The following is a 21,385-nucleotide window of genomic DNA, read 5'->3' on the forward strand; positions in this document are numbered from 1 at the left end:
ACTGAATGATTATCATGGTGATGAAGACAATGTATATCTTCCATTATTTCAACTTTCTCTACTATGTATTACTAGTATGCTCCCAACCCTGGAAGGTTTGTAGGAACGCTGGATTTGAGACTTGACGTCATACCTATATCAGCAACCGGTGACTTGGTAAGTACTTTATGTTACTACATTTTGGACCGTGACACTTGAGACTCTTTTCTCTTCTTTCTTTCGCTTCATTAACCACCGACAGATTCAAGTTGTCTACTCTGATCTTGCTCAGTCATATTAATGCGACATTGGACAGTGTCAGTGTCCAATTTGAGAATCATCATGGCAACACGAACATCTTCACGTCATGCCGCTCAGAAGGCCAAAGATGCAATTACAGCCTCTACCGAAACGCCCGGAAAGTCTCGTCCTCTAGCATCAAAGCGCAAGGCACCGCAAGAAAAATCTACAGAGCCTAGGAAGGAGACGAAAACCGATAAGAAGCCGGAATTGAAATCCGAAGCGAAAGTCGACCAGAAGCCAGAGCCAATAATTGGAGCAAAGGTGGATGGATTACCAGATACGCAGCAGAAAGAAAAGAAAGAGGAGAAGAAGAAGGAGCCGCAATCTCACCCTCCACCTTCTGCTCACCCGAAGCCTGAAGAAGATATTGAGCTCGGCGTACACAAAACCGAGGGAAGAGAAAGTGCCGTGTCATCCAACATCCTTGAAAAGGGCATCATCTACTTCTTCTTCCGCCCGCGCGTCAATGTAGAAGACCCTCATAGTGTCAATGATGTCGCTCGAAGTTTCTTCGTGCTTCGCCCTACTCCATTGGGCGCTGAGCTCGACGAAGGCCAAGGGCCACTTGATAAAGACGCTCGATGTCGCCTGCTCATGCTCCCAAAGAAGAAGTTCCCCACATCGCCTAAAGAGCGAGACATGGGATTCGTGGAGAAAGCAGGACAGACAATGAAAGATCTACAGGAGAACTTCATCGCCTCTTCGACATACCAAACTGCAACCCGCGGTGAGCGGACCGTGGAAGAGGCTCGGCCGTACGCCGAGGGGGTGTATGCACTCACCTCGACAAAGCGAACAACCCATCTAGCCTACTTGTTGACCATCCCTTCCGAGCCGGGAGAGATCCAGGAGTCTTTTGGTCTCCACCGACGGGGTAGTTGGATCGTGCAGTCTAAGAACCCTAAGTTCCCCGGTCCCCCATTCGCCCAGTTACCCAAAGAGCCGGAGTATCCAGTCTCGTAAGTTTCCACCACATCTGATCTAAGGTTTCATATATACCGAAGGATGATAGTCGAAAATGCTAATTTGACATCAGCGTACGAGACAAGTTCGGCGACCTCCGATGGTTGCCGCTGGAGCCGGAGTTTATCGAGTATCCCAATGCGCAGTTTTTGATGATTGGCGAGGCGCAGGATACTCTGGGCAAAGCCGCGACTGCCGAAGAAGGGGCTAAACAGCCCCACGAGGAGGAACCAGGACAGGAGTTGGAGCAGCTCGAACGGGAAAATGAACTGCGGGTGGAAGCGCTGCAGGGTAAGCATCTTATATGTCTATTAACTCTTGCAAAGGGTTTAATTCTAACATAATTCTGGCATACAGGCAATGAGACCGTCTATCGAGATCTTGGTTTAGATGCGCAGAAGTATACTTCGCTGCCAACCACTTGGAAGCCTTAATTATTACTACTAGTAAAACATGGCGGCGTTGGGCACAACACAATACAATATTAATTCCCGTCTTTTAACTTTCGAAAAATCATGGAACGTAGCTTGGCAAGATCTAAGTTTCTCAAAAGTCCTCAGGATCGGCCATCCATCGATCCATCCCAATCAAATGCGAGGCTACCGCAACCCCGCGCAAAAGAGGCGGAGGCTATACATTCCCGGAGCGGTAGGGATTGACAGGAACAGCCCACTTGAAACGCCGCGATGGCGATTGACACCCGTAAGATTGATAGCCGAAGTACTTGGCGAAAGATGACGATCAGCGAATGGTGATCATCTCCCATTGCACGTTGATCTCATGCGACTTGGCCCTCGCCGAGCATTTGAGCATACGCGTATGTGCATAGATGGCGACACCACATAGATCGCCAAACATAAGAAAGCCACGGCGACCCTTCCAGATCCTATACCGATTCAAAATCATCAGTCGCAATGAAGCTGACTCTGGCGGTTCCATTTCTCGCAGCCGGTGCAACGGCCGCTGTCGTCAATCAGACCACCTGTGGTGATACCACTTACCAGTATACCGGACTGGCTGGTTATGGCTTCATTCCTTCAAACGCCACCGATAAATATGGCGACACAATTGGAGGCATCGGAAGCTCCATCGCCATCGACCAGTCATCCTGGCGCAAACTAGGTAAAGAAGGATACGCAGGGACTCTCTATGCCGTCCCGGATCGAGGCTGGTAAGCAGTGACTGAAGGACATCAAGCAACCTAAAAGAAACAATTAATACTCACAGGAAAATGAAACAGGAACACCAACGGCACATTGAATTTCCAAAACCGCATCCAGAAATTCAGCATCTCCCTCAAACTAGCCCCCAACGCCTCCGCATCCAACCCATCAACCCCCAACATCCGCCTCAAGTACGAGGATACAATCCTCCTCACAGGCCCAGATGGCGAACCAACCACAGGCTTAGATGCCGATGTCACTGGCCACGCCTCATACCCAGGCTTCCCCCCTCTACCCGTCGCAACATACAAGGGTAATGGCTACGGCGGCCCTGGCAAGGGTGGCCGGCGCCTCTCCGTCGACTCAGAGGGCCTGGTCCTCGATCCGAACGGCGGATTCTGGATCTCGGACGAGTATGGACCGTACGTGTACAAGTTCAGCGCATCTGGACGCATGGAGCACGCGATCCAACCACCAGACGCATTCCTGCCTCGCCGCAACGGCTCTATCAGCTTCAATTCCAACACCCCGCCACTCTATAACCCCAATGAGATCCCCGTGCCGGAAGATACCCAGTCCGGCCGTGCTAATAACCAGGGATTCGAGGGTTTGACTATTTCCGCCGACGGAAAGACCCTCTACACGCTTATCCAAAGCGCGCTGGATCAGGAGGGTGGTCCGGGTAAATCATCTCGCGCATCTGCCCGCTTGATCGCGTATGATATCTCGACCTCCAAGAAGCCTGAGTATATTCATGAATGGGTCGTTATCTTACCCAACTATGACGATCCGGCGAAATCCAAGTCTGTTGTTGCGGCGCAGTCGGAGATCCATCAATTGCCCAGCGGCGATTTCCTAGTCCTGGCGCGCGATTCGGGACACGGGCGTGGCCAGGACGATTCGCAGTCTTTGTATAGACACGCAGATGTTTTCTCTGTTAAGGGTGATGCGACGGATGTGAAGGGGAAGAAGAACTATGACTCTGCGAAGGGGGCAATTGCTTCTTCTAAGGGGATTATTGACTCTGATATCACTCCTGCACAGTATTGTTCCTTCCTGGACTATAATGTTGAGAGTGAACTTGCTAAGTTTGGGCTGCATAATGGGGGCTCGCAGAATCGGTTCTTGCTCAATGAGAAATGGGAGAGCTTGGCGGTTGTTCCTGCTAACCCCAATGCAGAGGGAGGAGATGAGTATATTCTCATTAGTGTTAGTGATAATGATTTTATAACTCAAGATGGTAAGTGCATACTGCTAGTACATCGTCTGATATGGCTCGCAAAGATGAATGAGGATTTTTGCTAACCTTCTCGCTCCAGGACATATGAACTTTGGAAAGTTCCGTTATAGCGATGATTCTGGCTTCAATTTGGATACCCAGGTTCTCGCCTTTCACTTGAAGATTTAAGTTGGAGATAGAGATGGGGACTTATTCGATAAGTAAACCAGGTGGACCTTTTGTATTTTCCTTGACCGCCTAGTACATAGCTAAACAAGATTTGAATCATAACATCAATTAGTTTTCATGAACGCTTGCAAACAAATAGCAGGAGCGAGTCAAGGTTTCTCGAGCCTGCTTTCAAAGAGTGACCTTGGGACACACCTCCAGGCCCCTGTCCCTTAAATTAAACAGAACATAAAGATAGTACATATTGCTTAGCGCATCACGGGTGAATATTGTGAGTAATGACAGATCCGAAGAAGTAGAAGGAAGACCGGAATAGGATTTCGAAACAGAATTTACATATTCCAGCCGGCTGCACAATAGATCTGGCATTCCTTCATGGCTTCACCAATTTTATGGCGTGCAAGATATCATCGAGCGACCATCCCGGCCCGCCGGGGACGATCTCAGCCCAAACTTCCTCCGGGACAGTATCGGCAGGATCCAAGAGACTCCAGTTCGGACTGGGCTCAGGTTTAATCCATTTGAAGTCCTCAATTTCATTCCAGCGGTCCTGGTGATCGGGACGGTCATGATTCAGGGCCTGGATAAGAGTATTAGAGTGGGTGGTTAGAGGGAAATTGTGGGGCACTAGGCTCACATAGGCTTTTGGAATGCGGCCAAAACGAATATTCGAGCAATCTTCGATTATTGGATTGCTCGAGCAACTGAGGTAGACGTCAACATCGGTGCAATTGTGCATGCGGAACTGGCGGCATGAAACCACAATCACACTGTGTTCTACCCCGGTGATATGCGCCGGACCATTCGCTTGGCCACAGATCAGCAGACTCTCCTTGATGTTTTTGATTGTCAGACTGGCATAAGGCTTCCCGTTCGCGGTGGGAATAGACATGTCAACAACACAATGTCGTAGAGATGTGATTGACGCAGGAACGGTAGATGTTGAGCCCGAAGATGGGAGCATGATGTGAAGTTTGTAATGGTTGTCGACAGATACAGAGGATATACCACTGGCTGCAAATGACGGGGCGGAGGCTGCGAGCTGAGACTTCGCCAGGATCTCCGTGGGCGATATACCTGGGAAGGAAGTTGGTGCAACCTCTGGTTGTTCCTGATGCTGCTTGTCTGGTTCATTCAGAGGTGTTGACGGGTAATTCGGAGTCTGGTTGGCAGAGGAGCCGATGGACGAGGCACCCGGAGAACTATAGCCTGGGACGCTGCGACGGCCCTCAGCAGCTAGAGTAGCAGCATCTGAGAGCGAGATAGCAGAAGGATTCTTCTTAGTCCTAAAGCTGAACTTCGAGCGGGGTTCAAATGCTGCGCGTGTCTCATTCAACTTGTCCTGCAAAGCTTTGATGGCCTTGGAGAGGTTAGCTGAGCTTCCTTAACTACCATGGATATCCTTGACTCCACGAACCTCCGCATAGACTCTTTGATCGTAAGTAGGTATATAGCTCGCTGCATCCTTGACTTCGTTGGACAGCCGTACGATTCCGGCGAGGCAGTGATCTGTTGCGTCGGCACGCTCACCAGCGACAAGTGATGTATCGGCGAGTCGGTCCATCTGATCCTGGAGGGCTAAGTGGGTAATATCAGTATTTTGCGTACACATTCATTGCGATACATTGAGAATGTTTTCCTCGAAATTTATCATGGGCTCATACCGGTAATTTCATGTTGGAAGTAGCGGAAGAAGCGTTCCTTCAAGGGAATATCGGATTTCGAGACAATCTGGTTATCAGCCGATAATCGGCGGATATGCTGCAATTCTGGCTCCGCCATCGTCGATGAAGAAGGGGGAAAGATTGTTAAAAGGCGGGGATGGTAAGCTGGTGGCTTGCAAAAAGTCGGAAGCTGGCAAGTTGTTCACGCGGGGATGGGATAGGAATGACGTCGGTCCGACCAAGGGATCATGCCACCCCGCAATGCTGTATATGCTGGGGGAATTGCAGGGGCAACGAGATAATTAAAAGATGGGATGATAAAACAGGGATCGATAGGCAAGAGTGAGACGCAATAGAACGCCGATATAAGAAGTGCTTCAGCCAAGAGCTGTCAATGCACACAATCTCCACACACACACGCGCGCGGGGTCGAGTTCAAACGAATCAAAACACCTAGGCACCCCGATCAGAGCTTCCGCAATTCCAACAGCACGCCCGGGATGAACAAAGTCCAGCAGCTTGGGAGGTTTCAATAATACAATAGTGCGCAGAAGTGGGGAACTTAAGCGGCAACAGTATTGAACAATTCAACAAGCTGCCTTTGCGGTGACGTCGATCATCCCGCATTGGCCTTGGGTGATCACCTGATCAGCTGATCTCAGGCTCTCGTCAGGCCACAAGGCAGAAATCTCACTCTCCTGCATTGTGGTGTGGTCTGGACTCTGGACTGTGAAGGATCTGACTTGGAATCATATTCTGTTTCTTTTTTTTTAGGTGTTCGAGATAAATCGCTCAAGTTACCTACTATGACACGGCGATGACCTAGGTTACATATCAGATTCAAGTTGCTAACAGATTCAGGGTATACTGGGCCCTCGCTGATAAAGTCCAATTGATTCTTAGATTAATATATACTACTCTGTACTAATTATCAACAAACTGCTAGCTTGCGCCGGGATAAATGGTTCGGTTTCAAGTTTCAAGCAGATATGTGGGTAAACCCGGGCCCATCCACACTGACCATACCATGGTACAAGTATAGCTCGATCGCTCCCTCGATTCCATTTTCAACGCCACCCTAGTCTCTACTATTTCCGGCCATGCATATGACCAATTGATTTATCTTTTCCGCATGCTTTGAGGATGGATGGCAAAATGCCAAGACTAACTCTTGTACTCTGTTGGGAATCCTACTATTTGCCAATACGATGATACCTCGGCATCCATTTCCGCTTATCCCGATGGGAGTTCCCAGCCACAAACCTTCAAGGTTACAAGGTTGACAGGAGCTTCACTCACCCATCATTAAAGCCCTTGTCCGCAAATGATACTTTACATAATGTGCCCCAAGAACTTTCATACCTCTATAACGTAATTCTCAAGCGCGCCTCCTCAGTTCGTGTTCCGGCGCGTATTTACCTATCGTCTTCAAATACCCACCATGCCAGTTGTACGCAACCGAAATGCTCAAAAGTCGCTAGGTCTTGACTGTAGAACCAATTTGGCTAGTAACGCTATCAACGCTTTTGAGGGCTCGTCATGAATACGGCATGGCAAACAATGCGAGTTGCCAGAACACAGATCTTAGGGCCAACGGATCTTAGGGCCTTATCAAACCCAATTTCATCCCATTTTTTAAAAAAAAAGATTGCTTCACTTAACTAGGACCGGCTTTTTGTATGTTTCATTAAAGATAGATCAAGCCATGATAACTCGGAAACAAAGCACACACGAACCCTCAAGCAGATACTAGCTTATTTCCATAAAAGAATGGTTCGCACGCCGTCGCTCCTTCGTACGATATTACCAACTTCGACCGCACATTTGTTTTCAGGCGAAACAAACAACGTTTTGACCAGACTATCTTGTTAGTGACTTATAACCAATTATAGGACCTAATAACTTCAAGGATGGTCTTACCGCAGCGTTGTTTGGGCAGCAAATGGGGGTTGCTGGTTTTCCGCCGACGCCACAGCTACCACTGGTGCCTGCTTGTCGTTAAATTATAAAATCCCACGAAGTTATCAACTCGATTGACTTACGTCTAACGCAGCGGCCCTCTCCAATTCCTCGGATGAAGAGGAAATTGAATGGAATAAAGCCATCGCAGCAATAGTATGCAGCGTTGGGCGCACATGATCCTGCTTGTCTCGCCTCCAAATCATCTGCAGGAGCTGCAGTAGCTGCAAGAGCCACCATAGATAGAGCTAAAATACTCTTAAATTGCATGATGATGAAGTGTTTTCAGACGGAGTGTTTTTCCAAGTTCAAATTTCAAAATGTTGTTGATCTGAAGTGAAACTTTTCTGGCGGGTGGAAGAGGTCGAGTGGTCCTTTAAATAGATATACATGACACTGTAGTGTACATCGAAAACGTCATTATGTCCCCGCATACTCGCGACTTAAAACTCCAAATTGCCACAAGGACTTGTCTAGATCGACTAGCACCAGAGGCGCATGCTTTCATACGACGGCGACCCGAAGGGGCACTTGTCTTCGTTTAACTCTATAGATGAACCTGTCAAAAGATGAGGATCTAGGCCAGTCTTAAAAGGTGAGTTCAGTATTTGGTTTCATGAATGCAACATAAGCCTTTTAATTGTTGTCTGTATAAATTTTACTATTAGCAAAGCTACTAGATAGTCGGTGTAGAAAGAACAAGACTTGAGACAGCGAGGCAATTTTTTTTTAAAAAAAATTGCAATACTAGAGCTAAGACAAGTATAAATGCTAGTTGTACTAAAAGTTTTCAGTTAGCACGTAGTATGAAATTACCGCCGGGTTTTATTTCTCATCGCATAATATGGTGCTGGCTGGAAGCCTAGAGTGTCCGGAACGACACGGAGTACCTTGGTTTTGGAATTTGCTCCTGACTATCAATTCAACCATGGTTAGATTTGGACTGAACTGAAGATCGGTATTAATTAATCAAGATCTTTTTAAAATGCTCATATAGCTAGTAGACTTGCCTTCGCCAATGATGCACCATGAGTGCTCCACCAATAATTCCATAACGCGAACACATCTCTGAATCACCTTGCGTCAACTAACTAACAGTCGTTTAGGCCACCATTAAACTCTGGTATTAGTAAATGCATAACCACAATTAAGATATCAAGCACTACAAAATATGGAGATTACACGTACTTGGGGTATGGCGGTTAGTGTTTCGAGCTCTAGGAAGATGAGCCTATCGGGTGCTGGTTGAATCGCCAGGCGGGGTCGACAATTGTTAACCCATGGTACGTTCTAAAAGGGAGGCTTCCTCGGAAATCGTTAAATGATCCAATACCATGGTCATCTCGATAGGCTCTCCATTGGGATGGTTCGTCCCGGCGATTTCATGGATTTTCAAATGAGCTCCAGCGAAATATTATCCATATGCGGAACACCCGAACTTGATGAACATGCACAGAGAACTGAACTTTGGATTAGACATTGAAGAGCCTGACTATAGATCCAAGGATATGGAAAGTGATATGAAGGCCTGGAAGCGTTCAGGCGCTGTGTGACAGCCATAACTTGATTCTAAGCAATAATGGGGTTGGTAGCAAATGAGGTCAAAGAACCGTTCTCCGTAAGCCAATAACCATGGCGCTGTAGTTTATTTCTTAGTATCATGATTAAACTCAAAGGAAAGTCGGACTGATTTCAACTACAGGACGTTTATTCCAATGCCTATGGTTTGGGGTGATATTCAGACGACCAAGAGACAAATTTCCTACTTTTGCTCTAAATATCAAGCTTTAATATTGACCAACCTTTGGCAAAACCTGGGGTGTTCTGTGACGGAGACTTACTGGGCGACATAGAAGGCTGGCGACATTCTCTATTTTTAGCCAAACCTGGGGTGTTCCTGGGATAGCAGCTGATAGAAGACCTTTGGGCCCCACGGGGGAATGAGCAGTTGTCTACGAATGAAGCGTAGCCCACGATTAGAGGGTCAGTCCCAACACTTTTAAACATGATTAAGTTAAGCTGAAACCGAGAACGTTCTATTCCTAGCCGCCTTGCGTGGCGAGGGCCTTGAATGCGCTAGGAATGGATTGGGTCTAGCGAATTGCGTAGAGCACTTTCATTCAGATTAAACCACCCATGCCAAAACCGCCAGTGATAAACTTATATAACTTGAAATCATTGTTTCATAGCCTCAGAACTAAATGCGTAATAAAAGACTGATCACGTATAGCTAAGGTGTGTGAAAAAAGCTTATTGAACGTCCCAAATTTGCAATTGAGAACCGCCAACCCGGCCACTACCAATAGGGCCTATGCTCTACTTAGCGTCTTATATGCCCTGTCCTCTTAAAGTACGTTTGATTACGCCTTTTTGCATAGTCCCACTTGGGCATCTAAGATCGGTTTTCAAGCCGATAAAAATTCTAATGGGTGATGTATCCGACAGTTAAATTCTTTTACCGGGTGAACCTTTGGTGACGGATAATATTTGTCTTCTAAAGTTGTTTTATCCTGATAAAATTGAAACTCGCCCCAAAAACCATCGAAGGATTATGCGCTTGAACTATTTCCACCTGATATAATTGCCATCTCTGGGTATTCTTAGCAGCAAAATTTCTCCTCCTCATAATATTCAAGCTACCAAGATTAAACTTGGTAAAAGTTCTCAGCAATTGACTGAATGCCCAATAAATCTTTGGGGTGATTTATTTGCGGTCATAAACCTGATTCACTGTCGATTTCATAAGAAAAGTGCGCGGTATACTCTCTGGTTAGTGTAAAGCTGGGTCTAGATCGGTAGTTGAATAGTCAGGTGAAGTCAAACCAAGCTCTAATTTTGGCAGAGATTTTGTGGTAAAGCGATGAAGTGATGATGATTGTCGAACTAACAACAATCGATTCTGTCTAGTTCCAAAAAAAATAATTAGGAATGGCTGGAACGGATAGGGAGTGAATTCACCGCTTGAGAATGAAGCATGGATCATTTTTAGTGACGTCAACGGGCCTAGCCTAGATCTCCATTAACGGCAGTAAGACTAAAAATTTGTCTGGATTCTAATGTAAGCATTAGCGATTCATGGTTTGGTAATTGTTGGGCTAAATACATCTCTTTAGCCAATTGAATGTTTCTCAAGCTACATATAATTCTACTTATCCTGCCACTGAAAGTGGATTTACCAAATCGAGTCTGTAGGAATCTGATCGGACCAGATAACTAGCAGTTTTGATGTGGAGACAGCTCTGTTTCCGGGGTATGGGGGAGTCTTATACAAGCTCTGGCCACATGATACCAGGTCCTTGAATCTAGTTGGGAATGGCAGGTGACAGTGTTCATTAAACATGATATTTTAGCCGCAGCTTCCTGATTTGTTCACCCGGATTATGCATTGCAAAGGCTGCCCCATACCGTCCTCTACAAGTAAACGGTTAACCCCACCTGCGAAAATCATCTCAATGGAGCCCTCGGTAAAAGTCGGATTGATTGGGTTAGATACGACAAGTTCGACTGAATTGGTCCTGTGGCAAATGCTTCTGCATCCACTATAACTCGGTGGGACCTCCGTCGCCAGCTAACTCGTGTGGATTAGTTGAACTTGGCAAATTAGCCCGCGCTAGAGATATTAGCTCGTCGCGGTTCAACTGGCTAATTTAGATTTTGCAAATGGTTGAAACGATAAGTTTGCCTATAAAAAATATCTGACATTTCTGGGGCTAAATTAATTTGGTCGGCTACGTAGTGGCGCAGGATTTTAACATTGCAAAAAGACTACAGTGCGATGATTTAATCATTGTGACTCTGGAGCTTTTCTTAACTTGAATATGTTATCTGAGAGCTAAAATGTTTTCCAATAGTGTCGGTAATTCATAACATTGTATACAGTGACACTAGGAATCATCTTGGGCGAGTTTTATACTAACCTAGCGAAAAAAAAATGGCAATGCCAGAGGGCAGGCCCGACCAATGCGAGTCTGCAAGCCATGCACGGTCACTGGTATTACTACGGGATGCACTAAAAGATAAAAGGGTGCATGTAAATGTTGTTAGAAGAGAAAGCCCTGGGGTGGCGTTTAAATTGCTTTCTCCGTAACGGTTTTGGTCGGCCTTCAAGTTAAATATAATACTATTGCTCATATTGTTTGTTTCACATAGTACTAGTAGTACTAGTAACATAATCATCCTGTTGGTTTGTAAAGCCCTAGTCTTAGCTATCCTTCCTACGGCGAGTTAGACACGGATGCCTAGTTTTTTTTAATCGCCTATTGTGGAAAAAAAAGGTAACAAAGGGCCCGGGATGAGCGCCCCTGAAAGTTTTACCTCGGGCTTGAATGAAGGAAATAAAACCCACCTTCAGATTTTGAGAAAGTGCCCTGTGGAATGCTATAGGGCGGTGTTGCTGAAATTAGACAGAAAAATTCAACTCTCAGAGGGATTGAACATGTACTTTCACGACTAAGTCTACACGCCCTCGATAGAGTTTTTTTCTTTCTTTGACAGTAGTCCGCGGTCAGATAGCAATCACCGGGGAAATCGCCAGAGAGTACTTGGCCATGCTTGTATCATACTAAGCACATAGTACCCACCATTATAGATACTTATCGTGCTAGACAAAAGCGACCGTGATCGACGCCCAGATGGCTTGAAGAGGGCTTCAATAAGTACTGGCTTAGCCAGTAATTTGGCTTGTTTCGTTTCTTGGCTGACATACCCGGCGCTCAAGACAAAGAACACCAAGATCCTGTGCTGTCAAGGCAACTTGGAGTTATCGACTAAATGGAAGTTTGCCAGAAAAACTTTCTACATTCAGACCAAAATGCTCATATGGTGGCTTGATTGGCTGGATGTAGTTGCATCCATCCCGCATTTGTGCGCCCACGGGCAACTGTTCCTGGCTGATAACTTATTGAGGCATTTGTTTGGTAATAAAGGCCCGCGATCGGGGACCTGTATATACTATGATTTACTTGAGAATATACGAGGTGGCTTCACCAACACATATGTTTATCCAAAAGCATGGTTGGGTCCCACGGGTTTCAAACCTTCGTATAGAGACCAAAGCCCATACCAGATGACAAGTGTTCAGTCCCGTCCTCCAAGTTGGTAGGTATATGTCAAAGAATTCCACCCAGCGTAATAATCTGTAACTCGATGTTGTCTTCCACTGAAGACCTCCAGGGCTGTCACACCAATTTCATTAATCGCACAGAATATGAGAGTAACATCTTATTCCGTGTGACATTTTGACGAATTGCCAACCCTATCGAGAAGGAAATTGGCTTTGTACAATTTCATCTTCTCGATTATACAGTATCTACTAGAGGATATGCATCATTTTGGCTTTCCAGAAAGGGATGCAATGAAGGACATCAGGTTCTTTACCCTCAAACTTTTGATCGTGGCGATATGCCTTGTTCATCAGGCCCTGGCTATCGGAGAAATCCATCAGGTCGTGGAGTCACTGGATGGAGTACCTGAAGGATGGAAAAGAGGGGAGAGACCCTCGCCATATACACCTATCAACTTCCGTCTTGCCTTAAACCAGTCAACTGTGGAATTTCAGCAAGCGGTTATCGACATCTCAACCCCAGCACATCCAAAATATGGACAGCACATGACACAAAAGGAAATGAGGGAGCTGCTGCGCCCTGAACCTGACACCATGAACAATGTAGTTACGTGGTTGATTTCGGAGGATGTGGCTCCTAAGGTGATTATTGTCGAGGGCAGCTGGATTAGGTTTCAGATTCCGCTTGCGCAGGCAGAGCGTATGCTGAAAGCTCAGTACTTTTATTACCACGATGTCGCGAATCAAAACACCCTCATCCGAACGCTCAGCTACTCGGTACCCGAGACTGTCTATTCTAGTATTGCACTAATCCAACCAACGACGCGATTCGGACATCTCAACCCACACAGCGCCCCTGGACCCAACGAACCAATTATTGCCAGCCCGGAGGACTTGACAGCTGAATGTGGCTTCGTGGTAAGACCCGAGTGTCTTCGGGATTTGTATGATGTCAAGAACACTTCGGCAAAGCCAGATTCCCGGAACCGGCTAGGCATATCGGGGTTTCTTGAACAGTTCGCCCGTCATACTGACTTCTACGATTTCATGAATGGGCTCTCGCCGAAGGAGTCCGGCGCGAACTTCAGTGTCGTCCGCATCAATGGTGGCTTGAACGACGAAGATTCGCCTTCAGGTAGCACCGAGGCGAGCCTAGATATACAATATGCGATATCGCTGGCATACAATACCTTAGCGACTTTCTATACCATCGGAGGTCGGGGACCATTGGTGCCAGACGCAGAACAACCAAATGCCAGCCAGTCTTCGAATGAGCCTTACCTCGAGCAACTTCATTATCTTATAAATCTGCCCGATGAACAGTTACCAGCAGTGCTTACCACTTCTTACGGCGAGGCAGAGCAGACTGTTGCAACTGCATATGCCACGGCAATCTGTGATTTGTATTCGCAGCTCGGGGCACGTGGTGTGTCAGTCATATTCAGCAGTGGAGATTCCGGTGTCGGAGGTTCTTGTCAAAGGAATGATGGATCGTATCAAACAAGATTTCTCCCAGGATTTCCGGCCTCGTGTCCCTTTGTTAACTCCGTCGGTGGGACATTCAGTCGTGGACCAGAGAGAGAGGGCAAGTTTCTCAGGCGGGGGCTTCTCGGAGGTATTCACCCGTCCTGCATATCAAGATGAAGTAGTGCAGGGTTATTTTGGTCAATTGAGTGACCAATGGAATGGACTATACAACCCTCAAGGAAGAGGCATCCCCGATGTCTCGGCTCAGGCAAGTGGGTACTTGATTCGAGACCATGGGATGTATATGAGGATTAGTGGAACAAGGTTAGTGTCTCGCCCTACTATACACCCATGATATGAGCTAATTCGATTATCCAAAAGTGCATTGGGGCCCGTATTCGCGGGTATTGTGTCTCAACTAAATGCAGTTCGTTTGGCACATGGCAAGCCTCGTATGGGGTTTCTTAACCCTTGGCTCTATACTGCCGGGGTGTCTGGGTTCACAGACATCGTAGATGGAGGCTCTCGGGGCTGTTATGGCGGTACACATGGAGTTTCTGTTCCCTTCGCAAGCTGGAATGCCACCACTGGATGGGATCCTGTAACGGGACTTGGAACACCCTTGTTCTCAAAGCTGGCTGAGCTGGCTCTTTCTGAAAATGGAACCAAATAGGAATAGGAATAGTGTGTCAAATTTGAAGTGCAGCTTAAAGCAGATATATGGTTCGACAAATAGCTTAGGTTGGATGAATACTATGTATTTCTTCTGTGGAATAGGTATTTGTGGAATGGTTTAAGCAAAATCCAAAATGGAAGCGCCAACTGGCGAGGCAGTCCGCCAAGTCACGTGAATCCGAACTGACCGCCCACGGCAGCTCCGTCATGCCTGGCCAACCAACACTCATCCCATCCTCAATCCAGCAGCTTCTATTGACCTCGTTGTTCTTGCAATCGTTCGACTTCTCTGGATCCTCGGGATCTCTCATTTTATCTTTCGTTGAATCCAGTTCAATCCACATATCCCGCCACCATGTCGGACCTCAAGTCCATCGTCCCAGAGCTCCACAACGCCCTGGAGCGCAAACAGCTAGACGCCGCCAACGACCTGCTCAGCCGAGCAAAGCGCGCCCTCCTCACCCAGAACGCCCTGTTTCCTACTCCTTCCACACCTCCTCAGCTTGTCGCTCTTGCCCGACAGGTGCTCGAGCTCGGAGCCATCGCCTCAATCCGCCAGACCGACGCCCAGACCTTCACAAGATATTACCAGCAACTGCAGCCCTTCTATGATCTCGAGCGACACGCCGGCTTACCAGGTCAGGGCTCCTCAGATGTCGATTTCAGCACTAGCCAACGCAGCAAGATTACTGGCCTCTACCTGTTGCTGCTTTTGAGCATGGGTGATAGCGCCAACTTCCATACCGTGCTGGAGGGACTGGTCGAAGAGGCGAGCTTGAAGGATGCCCGAGTTGAGGACGACGCATATATCAAATATCCCGTTGAGCTGGAGCGAAACCTTATGGAAGGAAGCTACGATAAGGTGTGGCGTGAGACCAAGTCGGAGCGTGTGCCGTCCGAAGACTTTGGCCTGTTCTCGAATGTAAGTGGCTACAAGTATCCTATGTGCCTTCTCTGCCGGTCTTGACTCAAATTACTGACGTTCCCATCGCCAGGTTCTTATCGGTACCATCCGCAGCGAAATCGCCGACTGTTCTGAGAAGGCGTATCCCTCCCTTCCCATCTCCAATGCCAAGAACCTGCTCTTCCTGGAGTCCGAGGGTGCGGTCATCGAGTTTGCCCAACAGCGTGGTTGGATTCTTCACGATGGACGGATACACTTCCCTGTGGAGCCCGAGGCGGCCACAAGATCCGAGAAGGACATCCTGGTGGCCAGCGGCACGGTTATTGAAAACACACTAGGATATGCTCGGGAGCTGGAGACGATCGTTTAATTCACTGCGATCATGTTACCAATTGATATGACTGGTTTATTATTTTGTTTTGGTATTGGTCTTCGGGTGCAGATGTACTTGTATACCTGTCGGTGTTGCATTGTGTTTGATCTAGCGTGCTCATGACAACATTCATGCCTAGAGTCTGGTATTGATTATCCTCCTGAGATTCGTAGCTATTAGGTATGCGCTCGTGGCCCCCAGTATGTTCGATATTATACTGTGGCCTTCCATACACAGACACGACGATCGTAGAAACTGCTTGAGACGCACAGCAGTTCCGACGGGCCTTGCGACTCACTCGACGCCTCCGGAAGTGACCCCTTCCACACATCGCTAGCATAATTCATACTCTCATGCTCCGTAAACTCTGCCAGAACCCGGATACTCCACTCAGAGTTTTGATCCTCTTGTTTCAGGGTCACCCGAACAACCCTTGTCCCGCCATGCATGCAACTTGCTAAAACCAGGAAGTGCTGCTCTTGGATACCATTCAGCCCAGCAACATTTGTTGAGTTAAGAAGCTGCAGCCGCCAAACACCGCCACCCAGTCCTTCTTCCACGAGAACCTCACCTCGTCGCGTCGCATGATACACTCGCAAACTCTCATCATAACTCCCAGTCAGAAGAATGGGAGCATCATCGACTAGCGGAACTGGCAGTGTCAAAATGGCAGTGACACCGGCAGTGTGATGGCGGGCCCGATCATCGTGCTCGAGAAGTAGTGGAGCAAGCGGTTCCTCCTCGTCGACTTCTTTCTCTGCGTGACTGACGAATCTGCGTGTATGCAGGGAGCCAAAATCATTACCGGTGTACATGAAAGGTACATTATTTTCTTTTCCTTCGTTTTCTCCAGAAGACGGGGTCATTGCGGCGAGCGCAACGAACCAAACCTCAATCATCTGCTTTGCTTCGAACGAGCCCCATTCGTCAAGACCAGCTTCTTCAGTGATATCTTCGACAGTTCCAAAGACTGACGTCCGGCTATCTGAGAAGGTCACGGCAAATCCATCGGCAGAAGGATTGGAAAACCAGTTCTGCGGAGTCCAGGCGAGAAAAAGAGCTGGGATCGAAGGATCATCGTGGACTTGCTTTGTCCATATTTGTTCGATATTTGGTTGACTTGACGCATCATTTGCGAAGCCAGAGTTCACATTAAACAGTGCGACACATCCTGTGCTACTTGCAATGGCGAATTGGCTGCGGTTCCTTGGGTGGAAGTGAAGATCAAAGACGGCGTATGGAAGTGGTACTCTTTGCACCAGGGATCTGAGGAGAGGATCAGTTGCTGTACGAATCAACCTTGAGGATCACTTCACTTACAGGTCATTTGTGGCGGGATCTAATTTCCAGAGCTGCACGCTTCCTTTTTTGGTTTGTTGGATTTCGCTTTCGCTCTTGGTTTCGGACAGAAGATAGGTGCCCACAACGAAGTGGTTTGGAATGTCCGGACAGAATTCTAGACAACTGGGCGGTTGATCCAGAAACACTGTCGTCGCGGATTTGGGTTGCTGCACAGTATTTGGCATTGTAACTGCGTTGGATCTAGAAGATAAAGCAACGCTGCGGCTCCGATGTTGGTGGGGGGGGGGGGCTGATATTTCACGGTGGGGCAGTCATCTGAAGTCAAATGTTGGTACTGCATGATATCCAGTGCATCGTGTAGTATAAAACACTACATCTTGGACCAAGGATCGCAATACAAGCTTTGATGAAGCGATATACATGAATATCGAATTCAAAACACCGATTACAGATCCCAAGATAATAGTATGAATTACTTTTGTAACACTATTCGAGGATCGTTTCATAGCAAGTTATGCGGTGCGACCTTCAATGCCTCGATGATTCCCTGTCTATCTCACGACTTCCAGAAAGTCGACTCTGCAACAAATCTGAGTTGCCCATCCTTAACTTGACGACATGACAATATCAATCTAGGATCTGCAGAGAGAAGCTTGAGCGACATCATGTGTTCAATTCTTCCCCGCACCAGCCGTGTTGCTTGGTCAGCCGAAAATGACGAGGCTATCTCCTGCCCTGCTGCAAATAGCATACGCATGACACTATTCGTATTTTAAGGTGGACTGCATACGAGATTTGCTATACTACTTCAAGTTCAACCGAAATGTCGCTATTGTTCAACACCTTGCCAGTTACGGCCCGGGTGTCTCCCACGCCCTTCCAGGTCGCTATTCACAAAAGTCAGCTCACTGAACTTGAAACCCTGATCAAGCTATCGAAGTTGGCTCCTCCTACATTCGAGAACTCCCAACTGGAATCTCCATATGGTGTCACCACTCACTGGCTGGTAGCCATGCGGGATCAGTGGCTGCGGTCTTACAAATGGTACTCTCTAAGCCCAGCGATAGTCCTGTTCAATCTGAAATCTAGCTAATGTTTACATTGACAGGAAAACTTCTGAAGATCGAATTAACAGTTTCCCTCAGTGGAAGACTGATATTGAAGATCTGACCATCCACTTTGTCGGGCTCTTCTCGCGGAAGAAGGATGCCATTCCAATCTTGTTGATCCACGGGTGGCCCGGTAGGAGCAGCCCTGCTGATTTAAAATGCCTCTAAATTCGAGGTTCCGTGACTGATAGTTTAAATAGGAAGCTTTTTGGAGTTTCTTCCCATTCTGGATATTTTTCGACAGGAGTATACACCAGACACTCTCCCCTATCATCTGATCGTGCCTTCGCTGCCCGGCTTCACATTCTCTTCTGGCCCTCCGCTGGATAAGAACTTTGATACATCAGACATTGCTCGCGTGTTTGATCACTTGATGAAAGATCTGGGCTTTGAGAGTGGATATGTTGCGCAAGGTGGTGATATTGGAAGTCGTATCGCCAGAACCTTGGCCGTGGACTATGAAAGCTGTAAAGGTAAGCAATCCTGAAACTGATACATGGACGATACTAGTATCACATTGGGCTGACTGCTAACATTGAATGAAAAAAGCTGTTCATCGTGAGTAATATTTACGTGGGGTGCTCTCTAAATTCCATCTTATGATATTGACTTGAAGCAGTCAACGTGACCTTCATGGCTCGACCAGAAGGCATGACGGACGACAGCTTGAATGCGTTCGAGATGCAAGGAATCGAGAGGTTCCAGAATTTCCGAACTACGGGCTGTGGATACTCAATCGAGCATGCAACTCGACCAAGTACCATCGGTCATGTTCTCGCCAGTAATCCGATATCCTTGTTAGCATGGTGAGCAGGACTGCGAGACAAAATGCGAAGGCTTTCCTACCATCTGGCTAACTCTGTTAGGGTTGGTGAAAAGTTTCTGGAATGGGTGGACGACCCTTTGACCCCGGAACACATTCTTGAATCCATCACGTTATACTGGCTGACTGACACGATTGCTCGTTCAATCTATACGTATCGTCAGGTGCGTCGTTGCGGAATCTACAATATGGACCAGGTAGCTGACGCATAATCTAGAGCTACCCTCCTCCCCCTGTCGCAGCTGCGAATGAATCCCGTTGGTATATCAATGTACCATTTGGTTATTCTGCGTTCCCCAAGGAGCTCGCACCACTGCCTCGCTCATGGGTGGAAACCACCGGTAATCTGGTTTACTGGGGCCAACACCAGAAGGTATGTTGCCACCCGAATCAGAGGAGAGACTGAGCTAATTGACGACATTAGGGTGGTCATTTCGCTGCGCTTGAACAACCAGAAGCCCTCAAGTCCGACCTGGTGGAATTCGTGGAGCAGGTCTGGCCGAGTATTAACAGCAGCAAGTGAAGCTGAGAAGATGCCTACTTCTCTCAGCCTGTGTGATATTAGAATCTAAATTTGACACAGTGAGCGAGATTGAATAAATTGTAACTGATTGTATACGACGGGACAAGTCTTTGAAACGAATTTAATCCGAATGAATACCTAGAATAAATTGAAGCCTCGGAATTACAGAAGATTGCCAATGAGGTGCAATTAGAACGGAGACCTTATTTTGCTGTCAGAGTACCACCATATATATGTTTAAATTCCTAACTTCATCCGTTTCAATACCCGCCAGATGCTGTCGTTGAATTTTTCTTTTGAATTTTGCAAATTTCCAAGTCTTTGAAATGAATTTGCCTTGAAACGGACCATTTGTTAACTTTCACTGCACCCTCGCTGCTTACTAGTAGCCCTGGAGTTAGTTGCCTACAGAACTCCACATGCGGCTCTGGGCCAACCTACATTCTACAACAAACCACAATAACACATCTCAGCTTCCAAGCCCAGACAAAATGAGTTCAAATGGAGATCCTATGGATCTCAGATCTAGATCAGATCCTCTCGGACGACTCCAGCTTCTACGGCAAGTGATTCCTTCACATGAAAGCCCAACCTAGCTTACACCAACACCCCGCTGACATCACTCCAGGTGATGAAAATGAAAAGAATCGACTATCTCAGCACGCAGCAAGTTTCGACCCAGAACCATACTGGTCAGGAATCCATCCAAATCTCCTCTCAACAATCCAAAATGGACTCCGCGCACCACTCATATCTTCCAATCCAGAAGAAGAACTACAATCCGAAAGCGCCGATCAACCAGAGACAACAGCCATACCAAAAACGCAACGTGGACGCAAAGAACATATATCTCACTTTCTCTCACGTCTTCCACCCTCAAAAACATTATTTTCAGATATCGGCCCCTGGATCTGGACGTTCGGCCCAACATCCAAAGCTCAACTGGACCAGGACGTCCCCGCCTTCCTCCGAAAAGGCACAGACCTACTCCGCGCCTTTGAGACGCAAAGTGCTGAGCTCCGGGCTGAACATGATAAGTCCGGCGCGAAGACTACAGCCAGACTAACGCGGAAACTAAATCCGCTTCGTCACAGTCTCGAGCAGGATATTCTACACGCGGCGCGGGAGACGGGTGTTGTTTATGGGAAGTGGATGCTCTTTCCCGGTGCGCGGGATGTTGATAATGTGTGGAAGAAGGTTGTTGTCGCGTTAGACAAAGGAGAGCTTGGTGACGGAGCCAAAGTTGCTACGAATGACTTATCCGATAAGGCGCGGTTGATATGTGTTTATACGAAGGATTTCGGCGACAAGGAGGATGTTAAGCGTGTTTTGAAGAGTATGGTTGCGGTGGGACTGGTGGATGTGCAGGATCGGCCGATTTACTACAAATGTGATGCTTTCACGCATCTGGATATCACGTCTAAGAACGAGTATGGACTGAAGGCGAGCATGTTTTCCAGTCGGGATGTGCTAAGTGGGAAGGTTTGACGGATTATGTACTTGCTAATATGGAATTATAATGCGACATGATGTTATGATTATTATCGTATGCAGTGTGTGTTGATTGGGTATCTATTATATGTACAACCTTGGAAGTGACGTGGTGGATCAGGAAAGCCCAAGATGGATACTCGACCACGGCATATCGGGGCCAAATTCGTCGCATTGATGCTCTCTCGATATCGGGGGCTCGGCCTTGGTCGGAGCT

At 47.3% G+C, this 21,385-nt stretch overlaps 9 protein-coding genes across 9 annotated transcripts; 6 read left to right on the forward strand and 3 right to left on the reverse strand.

Moving 5' to 3' along the window:
• Nucleotides 1–321: 321 nt before the first annotated feature.
• On the forward strand, nucleotides 322–1,679 carry N7509_004811 (uncharacterized protein; the record flags this gene model as incomplete). The annotated part of the gene is made up of 3 exons (XM_056629448.1): nucleotides 322–1,241; nucleotides 1,319–1,536; nucleotides 1,603–1,679. The coding sequence occupies 3 exons, from the start codon at nucleotides 322–324 to the stop codon at nucleotides 1,677–1,679; spliced, it is 1,215 nt and encodes a 404-aa protein (XP_056488750.1).
• Nucleotides 1,680–2,159: 480 nt separating this feature from the next.
• N7509_004812 (esterase-like/phytase family protein) lies at nucleotides 2,160–3,816 on the forward strand (the record flags this gene model as incomplete). The annotated part of the gene is made up of 3 exons (XM_056629449.1): nucleotides 2,160–2,416; nucleotides 2,486–3,648; nucleotides 3,728–3,816. The coding sequence occupies 3 exons, from the start codon at nucleotides 2,160–2,162 to the stop codon at nucleotides 3,814–3,816; spliced, it is 1,509 nt and encodes a 502-aa protein (XP_056488751.1).
• Nucleotides 3,817–4,189: 373 nt separating this feature from the next.
• N7509_004813 (putative tubulin-specific chaperone c) lies at nucleotides 4,190–5,598 on the reverse strand (the record flags this gene model as incomplete). Its single annotated transcript, XM_056629450.1, has 3 exons — nucleotides 4,190–5,176; nucleotides 5,234–5,394; nucleotides 5,481–5,598. 3 exons carry the CDS (start codon nucleotides 5,596–5,598, stop codon nucleotides 4,190–4,192), a joined length of 1,266 nt encoding a protein of 421 aa, XP_056488752.1.
• A 1,712-nt stretch (nucleotides 5,599–7,310) lies between these two features.
• N7509_004814 (uncharacterized protein) lies at nucleotides 7,311–7,709 on the reverse strand (the record flags this gene model as incomplete). Its single annotated transcript, XM_056629451.1, has 3 exons — nucleotides 7,311–7,340; nucleotides 7,401–7,468; nucleotides 7,523–7,709. 3 exons carry the CDS (start codon nucleotides 7,707–7,709, stop codon nucleotides 7,311–7,313), a joined length of 285 nt encoding a protein of 94 aa, XP_056488753.1.
• A 5,083-nt stretch (nucleotides 7,710–12,792) lies between these two features.
• On the forward strand, nucleotides 12,793–14,641 carry N7509_004815 (S53 family peptidase; the record flags this gene model as incomplete). Its single annotated transcript, XM_056629452.1, has 3 exons — nucleotides 12,793–13,969; nucleotides 14,067–14,292; nucleotides 14,350–14,641. 3 exons carry the CDS (start codon nucleotides 12,793–12,795, stop codon nucleotides 14,639–14,641), a joined length of 1,695 nt encoding a protein of 564 aa, XP_056488754.1.
• A 357-nt stretch (nucleotides 14,642–14,998) lies between these two features.
• Nucleotides 14,999–15,917, forward strand: rpnL (proteasome regulatory particle lid subunit rpnL; the record flags this gene model as incomplete). The annotated part of the gene is made up of 2 exons (XM_056629453.1): nucleotides 14,999–15,565; nucleotides 15,639–15,917. The coding sequence occupies 2 exons, from the start codon at nucleotides 14,999–15,001 to the stop codon at nucleotides 15,915–15,917; spliced, it is 846 nt and encodes a 281-aa protein (XP_056488755.1).
• Nucleotides 15,918–16,132: 215 nt separating this feature from the next.
• On the reverse strand, nucleotides 16,133–17,446 carry N7509_004817 (uncharacterized protein; the record flags this gene model as incomplete). The annotated part of the gene is made up of 2 exons (XM_056629454.1): nucleotides 16,133–17,186; nucleotides 17,241–17,446. 2 exons carry the CDS (start codon nucleotides 17,444–17,446, stop codon nucleotides 16,133–16,135), a joined length of 1,260 nt encoding a protein of 419 aa, XP_056488756.1.
• A 599-nt stretch (nucleotides 17,447–18,045) lies between these two features.
• N7509_004818 (epoxide hydrolase family protein) lies at nucleotides 18,046–19,677 on the forward strand (the record flags this gene model as incomplete). Its single annotated transcript, XM_056629455.1, has 8 exons — nucleotides 18,046–18,266; nucleotides 18,331–18,464; nucleotides 18,532–18,804; nucleotides 18,881–18,889; nucleotides 18,951–19,137; nucleotides 19,198–19,318; nucleotides 19,372–19,527; nucleotides 19,579–19,677. The coding sequence occupies 8 exons, from the start codon at nucleotides 18,046–18,048 to the stop codon at nucleotides 19,675–19,677; spliced, it is 1,200 nt and encodes a 399-aa protein (XP_056488757.1).
• Nucleotides 19,678–20,178: 501 nt separating this feature from the next.
• Nucleotides 20,179–21,165, forward strand: N7509_004819 (DUF1917 domain-containing protein; the record flags this gene model as incomplete). The annotated part of the gene is made up of 2 exons (XM_056629456.1): nucleotides 20,179–20,243; nucleotides 20,274–21,165. The coding sequence occupies 2 exons, from the start codon at nucleotides 20,179–20,181 to the stop codon at nucleotides 21,163–21,165; spliced, it is 957 nt and encodes a 318-aa protein (XP_056488758.1).
• Between the last annotated feature and the right edge of the window lie 220 nt (nucleotides 21,166–21,385).

Source organism: Penicillium cosmopolitanum (genome assembly GCF_028827165.1).
Source record: "Penicillium cosmopolitanum strain IBT 29677 chromosome Unknown utg000006l:49.0-5199605.0:1.0-5204138.0, whole genome shotgun sequence".
Taxonomy (NCBI): domain Eukaryota; kingdom Fungi; phylum Ascomycota; class Eurotiomycetes; order Eurotiales; family Aspergillaceae; genus Penicillium; species Penicillium cosmopolitanum.